This window comes from Ranitomeya imitator, chromosome 5 (assembly GCF_032444005.1).
Source record: "Ranitomeya imitator isolate aRanImi1 chromosome 5, aRanImi1.pri, whole genome shotgun sequence".
Classification (NCBI taxonomy): Eukaryota; Metazoa; Chordata; class Amphibia; order Anura; family Dendrobatidae; genus Ranitomeya; species Ranitomeya imitator.
Genome location: NC_091286.1, coordinates 713,304,034 through 713,315,282, shown reverse-complemented (window position 1 = coordinate 713,315,282; position 11,249 = coordinate 713,304,034). Strand labels below are relative to the sequence as shown.

General features: G+C 39.3%; 1 protein-coding gene across 1 annotated transcript in view; it reads right to left on the bottom strand.

Annotated features, from left to right (window-relative positions):
• Positions 1 to 421: 421 nt before the first annotated feature.
• The window catches only part of LOC138638929 (zinc finger protein 271-like), a 203,522-nt gene continuing 192,694 nt past the window's right edge, over positions 422 to 11,249 (bottom strand). The window contains exon 7 of the mRNA XM_069728683.1: positions 422 to 3,915. Coding sequence (XP_069584784.1) covers positions 1,196 to 3,915 — 2,720 coding nt within the window. The 3' untranslated portion in view covers positions 422 to 1,195. The remainder of the gene's footprint in view (positions 3,916 to 11,249) is intronic.

The window sequence follows — 11,249 nt, the reverse complement described above, 5'->3', positions numbered from 1 at the left end:
ATTTTATAAGTGGTCATAAACTTGTAAATAAGCCATGAAAGAATAAAGTTATGTTAAAACCAAGCACACCTTTGTTTGTCTTGTGAAATTCTCAGTAAGTTTGATATGTCACATGACCCTCTTCCCATTGGAAAAAATAAGGTTGGATCCAAAATAGTCGACTTCAAAATAGCCGTCATGGTCACCACCCATCTTGAAAAGTTTTTCCCCCCTATATGCTAATGTGCCACAAAAAGGAAGTTGATATCACAACCATTCCCATTTTATTTAGGTGTATCCATATAAATGGCCCACCCTGAATTTTAATCCCTAATGTTCTCAAGCCTCCAAGGCCCTCACAGAACAGTTGTAGTTATACTGAAAAGAAAAATCACACACTGGTAGATGCAACATATTAATTATGTGACTTCTTGAGGCAATTGGTCATATAGGATTATATTTAGGGGAGTATCAGACTACATGGGCTGAATACAAATGCAGGTCTCAATTTTCTGTTTTACATTTTTAGAATATTTAGAAAACCCTGTATCATTTCCTTTTACACTTCACAAATACTTCTTACTTAATGCTGGTATCACATAAAATCCCAATGAATTTAAGGAGAGCGCACATAGGGCGATAAAAGTGATAATTTGGATGACAATAAGCGGTAGGTGCACTCACCTTTAAAAGGTTGTGAAAGGTCACAACTCCTTGCAGGCCACGAGAGGAAAAAGTGGTCGCTGCAGACTCAATTGGATACCAATGTCACAAAGGAGGAAGAATACCAGGTTTCTCAATGTATGCGCCCTGACCACACAACGATGGAAAAGTTCATAAAAGCTTTTAAGAACTTTTCCATTGTTGTGTGGTCAGCATGGATACATTGAGAAACCCGGTCTTTTTCCTTCTTTGTGACATAAAATCCCAATAAAATATATTTAAGTTTGTGGGTGTAACAAAAAAGAAAAAAAAATGTCAAAAAGATAACAGGGTATAGAATACATATTCAAGGTATATTTCTTTATTGCTTATGTGCACAATTCTTGTCCACAAAGGATCCAAGTCCCAAGATGATCTCAGGTAAATTTAATTTAGGCGTTTTGCAGATCCAGAGTATTCCATAAAAAAAGTTAATATTTACAAATAAATGTTTTGACTTTAATAACAAATATAAAATCAGTCTTATAATTTCTTTGTAAAACATTTTTTCATACTAAACAGTAAAACAGCTTCCCCCCTGTGTGCAACCTCTCTGATGACTATGAAGTTTGTCTTTGCTAATAAAGCATTTTCCACATTCGGAGCATGAGTACGGCTTCTCTACTGTGTAACTTCTTTGATGTTTAACCTGAAATGATTCATTTAAAGAAACATTGTCCACACTCTGAACATGAATTTTCTTATGTCTGAGAAGACTCGATTCATATATAAAACAGATCCCACATTCGCTACATGTAAAGGAATTCTCTCCAGTGTGATCTCTTTGATGATCACTTAGCAGGGCTTCAGTAGTAAAACATTTATCACATTCGGAGCATGAGTACGGCTTTTCTACTGTGTAACTTCTCTGATGTTTCACCTGAAAGGATTCATTTACAGAAACATTGTCCACACTCTGAACATGAATTTTCTTATGTCTGAGAAGACTTGATTCATATATAAAACAGATCCCACATTCGATACATGTAAAGGGATTCTCTCCAGTGTGATCTTTTTGATGAGAACTTAGCAGGGCTTCAGTATTAAAACATTTTCCACATTCTAGGCATGAATACGGCTTTTCTTCTGGGTGCGTTTTCATATGAGTCAAAAGACTTGATTTACGCAGAAAAAATTTACCACATTCTGAACATGAATATGGCTTCTCTCCTGTGTGACTTATCTCATGTCTAACAAGATCTGATATACTTACAAAACATTTTCCACATTCTGAGCATAAGTACGGCTTCTCTACTATGTAACTTCTCTGATGTTTCACCTGAAAGGATTCGTTTAAAGAAACCTTGTCCACACTCTGATCATGAATTATCTTATGTCTGAGAAGACTTGATTCATATATAAAACATATCCCACATTCGCTACATGTAAATGGATTCTCTCCAGTGTGATCTTTTTGATGATCACTTAGCAGGTCTTCAGTATTAAAACATTTTCCACATTCTGGGCATGAATACGGCTTTTCTCCTGTGTGAATTTTCTCATGAGTATTAAGAGATGATTTCTGCCGAAAACATTTTCCACATTCTGAACATGAATAGGGCTTCTCTCCTGTGTGAATTCTCTCATGTAGAATAATACCTGATTTAGATCCAAAACTTTTGTGACATACTGAACATGAATAAGGTTTTTCTCCTGTGTGAATTCTCTCATGTACAGTAAGACTTGATTTACATGAAAAACTTTTCTGACATACTGAACACGAATAAGGTGTCTCTCCTGTGTGAATTCTCCCATGTGCAATAACACTTGATTTAGATGTAAAACTTTTCTGACATTCTAGACATGAATATGGCTTCTCTCCTGTGTGAACTCTCTCATGTCTAACAAGACCTGACATACTTACAAAACATTTCCCACATTCTGAACATAAATGCGGCTTCTTTCCTGTGTGAATTCTCTCATGAACACCAAGATCTGATTTATCTGCAAAACATTTTCCACATTGTGAACATGAAAACAGCTTTTCTTCTATATGAATTCTCTGATGCCTAATAAGAAAAGCTTTCTTTGAAAAACATTGCGCACATTCAGAACATGAATATGGTTTCTCTCCTGTATGAATTTTAAGATGACAAATAAGATGATATTTGCTTGAAAAATATTTCTTACATTCTGAACATGAATATGGTTTCACTCCTGTGTGAATTATCTGATGTCTAACAAGACTTGATTTTTCTGTAAAACATTTTCCACATTCTGGACATGTAAACGGATTCTCTCCAATGTGAGTTCTCTTGTGTTTAACAAGGTGATACTTTTTGGAAAAACATTGCGCACATTCAGAACATGAATATGGTTTCTCTCCTCTATGAATTTTCTGATGACAAATAAAATGATATTTGCTTGAAAAAGATTTCTTACATTCTGAACATGAATACGGTTTCACTCCTGTGTGAATTATCTGATGTCTAACAAGACTTGATTTTTCTGTAAAACATTTTCCACATTCTGGACATGTAAATGGCTTCTCTCCTGTGTGAATTCTCTCATGTTTAACAAGGTGAGATTTTTTTGAAAAACATTTCTCACATTCTGAACATGAAAACGAACTTTCTCTTGTATGAATTCTCTGATGTTTAATAACCTCATGTTTGCTTGAAAAATATTTTTTACATTCTGAACAAGAAAACAGCTTTTCTTTTGTATGAATTCTCTGATGTTTAATAACCTCATGTTTGCTTGAAAATTTTTTTTTACATTCTGAGCATGAATAAGGCTTCTCCCCTGTGTGAATTTTTAAATGTCTAACAAAATTCCATTTTTCTGCAAAACATTTTCCACATTCTGGACATGAATACTTTTTCTCTCCAGTGTGATTTTTTTGGTGTGTAATCAAACTATACTTGGTTATAAAACATTTCCCACATTCTGAACATGAATACGGCTTCTCTCCTGTGTGACTTCTTTGATGTGTAATCAAATTATACTTGGTTTTAAAACCTTTCCCACATTCTGAACATGAATACGGCTTCTCTCCTGTGTGACTTCTTTGATGTGTTATCAAATTATACTTAGTTGCAAAACATTTCCAGCATTCTGAACATGAATATGGTTTCTCTCTTTTGAGACTTCTCTCATCTTTAACAAGATGTTGTGGATGTACATTAATGGTAGCAAGATTTTCTTTTGAGGACTGATACAAGATTTCTTCATCTTTTACATTATATTTTAGCAATAATATGTCATTTCCTTCGGGACACTTGCTTGAATATTCTGTTAGAAATAAAAATACATTTAATTAATTTTTCTTTAAACAACAACTAAGAGATATTTCCAAACATTCCTTTTAGACTGGGAATTCACATATTATCAGTGATGAGCGAGTATACTTGTTGCTCAGGTGGTCTCCGAGTACTTGTGAGTGATCAGAGATTTAGTTTTCAAAGCTGCAGCTGCATGATTTGCGACTGCTAGACAGCTTGAATACATGTGGGGATTCCCTAGCAACCAGGCAACCCCCACATGTACTCAGGCTGGCTAGCAGCCGTAAATCATGCAGCTGTGTCAACAAAAACTCCGAGCACTCAGAAACACTCAGAAACCACCCGCGCATGCTCGAGAAAAAACGAGCAACGAGTATACTCGCTCATAACTAATTATTATAGGTGCAGTAAGCTCCTGAGTAAGTTTTAAACACCGGCACCTACCAAGTAACTTGTATGTATGTCCCATATTAGTAAGAGGTCAAGAAATATTCACCATGCACATTTCCCCTTAATCAGCTTTTTACCAGTGAGTTGGAGTCAAACACCTACCAATATAATATTGGTCTATACCAGATCCAGGTACAGCATACCTGGGTTTCAACACTGTGTCAAAATAAAAATACTGGTTTAATATACGTTTAATTCAATATATATTGAGAGGCAGTGAGGAAAATCATATACGAGGGCAGGTATGTGTCCCCCAGTATGCACATAGAGACATATTGGACCTGCTGGAGCGCATTGTGGTTACAACAACATCTGTGATTACAAGGCAGAATAGAAGAAAGTGTGGATTCGGTCAAAGGGGTTGACCAAGTCAGATTTTAGGGAAACTCAATATGGGATTTTATACTTGGTTAGATGTGCACATTTGCTCGGGGGCAAATCTCTCCCTCTACTCTGGGTTTTGGGACTGTAGATGTCAACAAAACTCATTTAAACTTTCAGTTTTGTCTTTGGTGTGTCAGTGTTTTGTTTGCAAGCTGCAGAGCAGAAGTCTCCGTGCAACACAGGCCTGTGTGAGGTTGAACACAGAGCCAAGGACAACAAAGACTCTGAGGCACCCAGGAGGAATACAATGGCGCAGTCTCCCACAGTAACATGGTTTGATATGGACTACGAAGTGCTTGGATGACCTGGCTGCGATAAGAGGAAAACATTTACCTTATTTCCAGAGTTTTTGGAAAATAAATGTTTTATGTTGAACTTTGTTGGGTCACTGACTGTCGCACTGCGTGAACACCGCTGCACTACAATATTATATATATATATTTTTTATATATATATATATATATATATATACACACACACACACATATATACATACATATATATACATATATATACATACATACATATACAGTACAGACCAAAACTTTGGACACACCTCATTTAAAGATGTTTCTGTATTTTCGTTACTATGAAAATTGTACATTCACACTGAAGGCATCAAAACTATGAATTAGCATATGTGGAATTATATACTTAACAAAAAAGTGTGAAACAACTGAAAATATGTCTTATATTCTAGGTTCATCAAAGTAGCCACTTTTTGCTTTCATGACTGCTTTGCACACTCTTGGCATTCTCTTGATGAGCTTCAAGAGGTAGTCACCGGGAATGGTCTTCACTTTACAGGTGTGCCCCGTCAGGTTTAATAAGTGGGATTTCTTGCCTTATAAACTGTGTTGGGACCATCAGCATCAGTTGTGTTGTGCAGAAGTCTGGTAGATACACAGCTGATAGTCCTACTGAATAGACTGTTAGAATGTGTATAATGGCAAGAAAAAAGCAGCTAAGTAAAGAAAAACGAGTGGCCATCATTACTTTAAGAAATTAAGGTCAGTCAGTCCGAAAAATTGGGCAAACTTTGAAAGTGTCCCCAAGTCCAGTGGCAAAAACTTTTAAGTGCTACAAAGAAACTGGCTCACATGACGACCGCCCCAGGAAAAGAAGACCAAGAGTCACCTCTGCTTCTGAGGATAAGCTTATCCGAGTCACCAGCCTCAGAAATCGCAGGTTAACAGCAGCTCAGATTAGAGACCAGGTCAATGCCACACAGCGTTCTAGCAGCAGACACATCTCTACAACAACTGTTAAGAGGAGACTTTGTGCAGCAGGCCTTTATGGTAAAATAGCTGCTAGGAAACCACTGCTAAGGACAGGCAACAAGCAGAAGAGACTTGTTTGGGCTAAAGAACACAAGGAATGGACATTAGACCGGTGGAAATCTGTGCTTTGGTGTGATGAGTCCAAATTTGAGATCTTTGGTTCCAACCACCGTGTCTTTGTGCGACGCAGAAAAGGTGAACAGATGGACTCTACATGCCTGGTTCCCACCCTGAAGCATGGAGGAGGAGGTGTGATGGTGTGGGGGGGCTTTGCTGGTGACACTGTTGGGGATTTATTCAAAATTGAAGGCATACTGAACCAGGGATTCAAGCTTGAGGAGGATAATTTGCATATTCCAGGTGCCTTCTGGGAAATGCGAAGAGTCTCCCTCAAGAAGATCGTTGGGTACAGCCGGGACCAGCTGCTTGGAAAGCATCACCAAACAAGGGATTCAAGCTTGAGGAGGATAATTTGCATATTCCAGGTGCCTTCTGGGAAAAGCGAAGAGTCTCCCTCAGCAAGAAGATCATTGGGTACAGCCGGGACCAGCTGCTTAGAAAGCATCACCAAACCGCGCGCCGTAAGAATTTTTGCCTGTAGGAAATTATTGCAAGAAAGCTTGGCTGAGTAGATTACACAAGAAGGAAAACACACAGCAAGTCAGCAGGATCTAGGAGTAACATGGCAGATGTGATAACCTACATGGTGAGCTGCAGCATGTGCTACATGTTCACAGATCGACCAGAAGAAGAATCCAATTTCACCTGTCAGAAGTGTAGACTAGTGGCCCTTTTAGAAGAAAAGGTGCGGGGTCTGGAAGAAAGAATAGCAACTTTGAAACTCATCAAAGAGAATGAAGACTTCCTAGACAGAACAGAAGCATCTCTACTGGTCACAGAAGGTGAAAAAAGTGTCAGAGAACCTCCAAAAGCAGATGAGTGGAAGCATGTGACCAAAAGAAGCAAGAAGACCATGGAGAAATCACCAACCACACAACTGAAGAACCGATATCAAATCTTTGTAGAGGATGAAGATAGCACACCTAAGGATGAAGCAATACCAGCAAGCAAAAAAGAAAAGGGCACACAGCAACAAGTGACAGCAAAAAGTACAGCCAAGAAGCAACGAAGAGTGGTGGTGGTGGGAGACTCACTACTAAGAGGCACAGAAGCAGCCATCTGCAGACTGGACATAACCGCAAGAGAAGTATGCTGCCTTCCAGGTGCAATGATCAAGGATGTGACCGATAGGATACCAAAGCTCTTCAACTCCAAGGATGTCCACCCATTTCTTCTGATACATGTTGGCACCAATGACACGGCAAGAAAGGACCTACCGACAATCTGCAAGGACTTTGAAGAGTTGGGGAAGAAAGTAAAGGAACTGGATGCACAGGTAGTTTTTTCTTCTATCCTTCCAGTAGACGGGCATGGCACCAGGAGATGGAACAGGATCCTTGATGCGAACAACTGGCTAAGACGATGGTGCAGACAACAAGGATTCGGATTCCTGGACCACGGTGTGAATTACTTGTACGATGGACTCCTCGCCAGAGACGGACTACACCTCAATAAACCTGGGAAACACACATTCGCCAGAAGACTCGCTACACTCATCAGGAGGGCGTTAAACTAGAACAAGAGGGGACGGGAAGAAAAACATTAGACTCGAACAAAGAAGACCCAGGAAAACATACTCAGAAGGGAGGTAAGAACATTTCTAAAACAATCCACAGCGAGGAGATTGGAACAAAACAAAATCCTCTAAACTGCATGCTCGCAAACGCCAGAAGCCTGACAAACAAGATGGAAGAACTAGAAGCAGAAATATCTACAGGTAACGTTGACATAGTGGGAATAACCGAGACATGGTTAGATGAAAGCTATGACTGGGCAGTTAAATTACAGGGTTACAGTCTGTTTAGAAAGGATTGTAAAAATCGGAGAGGAGGAGGGGTTTGTCTCTATGTAAAGTCTTGTCTTAAGTCCACTGTAAGGGAGGATATTAGCGAAGGGAATGAGGATGTCGAGTCCATATGGGTCGAAATTCATGGAGGGAAAAATGGTAACAAAATTCTCATTGGGGTCTGTTACAAACCCTCAAATATAACAGAAACCATGGAAAGTCTACTTCTAAAGCAGATAGATGAAGCTCCAACCCATAATGAGGTCCTGGTTTTGGGGGACTTTAACTACCCGGATATTAACTGGGAAACAGAAACCTGTGAAACCCATAAAGGCAACAGGTTTCTGCTAGTAACCAAGAAAAAATATCTTTCACAATTGGTGCAGAATCCAACCAGAGGAGCAGCACTTTTAGACCTAATACTATCTAATAGACCTGACAGAATAACAAATCTGCAGGTGGTTGGGCATCTAGGAAATAGCGACCACAATATTGCACAGTTTCACCTGTCTTTCACTAGGGGGACTTGTCAGGGAGTCACAAAAACACTGAACTTTAGGAAGGCAAAGTTTGACCAGCTTAGAGATGCCCTTAATCTGGTAGACTGGGACAATATCCTCAGAAATAAGAATACAGATAATAAATGGAAAATGTTTAAGAACATCCTAAATAGGCACTGTAAGCGGTTTATACCTTGTGGGAATAAAAGGACTAGAAATAGGAAAAACCCAATGTGGCTAAACAAAGAAGTAAGACAGGCAATTAACAGTAAAAAGAAAGCATTTGCACTACTAAAGCAGGATGGCACCATTGAAGCTCTAAAAAACTATAGGGAGAAAAATACTTTATCTAAAAAACTAATTAAAGCTGCCAAAAAGGAAACAGAGAAGCACATTGCTAAGGACAGTAAAACTAATCCCAACTGTTCTTCAACTATATCAATAGTAAAAGAATAAAAACTGAAAATGTAGGCCCCTTAAAAAATAGTGAGGAAAGAATGGTTGTAGATGACGAGGAAAAAGCGAACATATTAAACACCTTCTTCTCCACGGTATTCACGGTGGAAAATGAAATGCTAGGTGAAATCCCAAGAAACAATGAAAACCCTATATTAAGGGTCACCAATCTAACCCAAGAAGAGGTGCGAAACCGGCTAAATAAGATTAAAATAGATAAATCTCCGGGTCCGGATGGCATACACCCACGAGTACTAAGAGAACTAAGTAATGTAATAGATAAACCATTATTTCTTATTTTTAGGGACTCTATAGCGACGGGGTCTGTTCCGCAGGATTGGCGCATAGCAAATGTGGTGCCAATATTCAAAAAGGGCTCTAAAAGTGAACCTGGAAATTATAGGCCAGTAAGTCTAACCTCTATTGTTGGTAAAATATTTGAAGGGTTTCTGAGGGATGTTATTCTGGATTATCTCAATGAGAATAACTGTTTAACTCCATATCAGCATGGGTTTATGAGAAATCGCTCCTGTCAAACCAATCTAATCAGTTTTTATGAAGAGGTAAGCTATAGGCTGGACCACGGTGAGTCATTGGACGTGGTATATCTCGATTTTTCCAAAGCGTTTGATACCGTGCCGCACAAGAGGTTGGTACACAAAATGAGAATGCTTGGTCTGGGGGAAAATGTGTGTAAATGGGTTAGTAACTGGCTTAGTGATAGAAAGCAGAGGGTGGTTATAAATGGTATAGTCTCTAACTGGGTCGCTGTGACCAGTGGGGTACCGCAGGGGTCGGTATTGGGACCTGTTCTCTTCAACATATTCATTAATGATCTGGTAGAAGGTTTACACAGTAAAATATCGATATTTGCAGATGATACAAAACTATGTAAAGCAGTTAATACAAGAGAAGATAGTATTCTGCTACAGATGGATCTGGATAAGTTGGAAACTTGGGCTGAAAGGTGGCAGATGAGGTTTAACAATGATAAATGTAAGGTTATACACATGGGAAGAAGGAATCAATGTCACCATTACACACTGAACGGGAAACCACTGGGTAAATCTGACAGGGAGAAGGACTTGGGGATCCTAGTTAATGATAAACTTACCTGGAGCAGCCAGTGCCAGGCAGCAGCTGCCAAGGCAAACAGGATCATGGGGTGCATTAAAAGAGGTCTGGATACACATGATGAGAGCATTATACTGCCTCTGTACAAATCCCTAGTTAGACCGCACATGGAGTACTGTGTCCAGTTTTGGGCACCGGTGCTCAGGAAGGATATAATGGAACTAGAGAGAGTACAAAGGAGGGCAACAAAATTAATAAAGGGGATGGGAGAACTACAATACCCAGATAGATTAGCGAAATTAGGATTATTTAGTCTAGAAAAAAGACGACTGAGGGGCGATCTAATAACCATGTATAAGTATATAAGGGGACAATACAAATATCTCGCTGAGGATCTGTTTATACCAAGGAAGGTGACGGGCACAAGGGGGCATTCTTTGCGTCTGGAGGAGAGAAGGTTTTTCCACCAACATAGAAGAGGATTCTTTACTGTTAGGGCAGTGAGAATCTGGAATTGCTTGCCTGAGGAGGTGGTGATGGCGAACTCAGTCGAGGGGTTCAAGAGAGGCCTGGATGTCTTCCTGGAGCAGAACAATATTGTATCATACAATTATTAGGTTCTGTAGAAGGACGTAGATCTGGGTATTTATTATGATGGAATATAGGCTGAACTGGATGGACAAATGTCTTTTTTCAGCCTTACTAACTATGTTACTATGTAGCATGGCTACCACAGCATCTTGCAGCGGCATGCTATTCCATCCGGTTTGCGTTTAGTTGGACCATCATTTATTTTTCAACAGGACAATGACCCCAAACACACCTCCAAGCTGTGTAAGGGCTATTTGACCAAGAAGGAGAGTGATGGGGGGCTACGCCAGATGACCTGGCCTCCACAGTCACCAGACCTGAACCCAATCGAGATGGTTTGGGGTGAGCTGGACCGCAGAGTGAAGGCAAAAGGGCCAACAAGTGCCAAGCATCTCTGGGAACTCCTTCAAGATTGTTGGAAGACCAATCCCGGTGACTACCTCTTGAAGCTCATCAAGAGAATACCAAAAGTGTGCAAAGCAGTCATCAAAGCAAAAGGTTGCTACATTGAAGAACCTGGAATATAAGACTTAATTTCAGTTGTTTCACACTTTTTTGTTAAGTATATAATTCCACATGTGATAATTCATAGTTTTGATGCCTTCAGTGTGAATGTACAATTTTGATAGATATGAAAATACCGAAAAATCTTTAAATGAGAAGGTGTGTCCAAACTTTTGGTCTGTACTGTATATATACACAT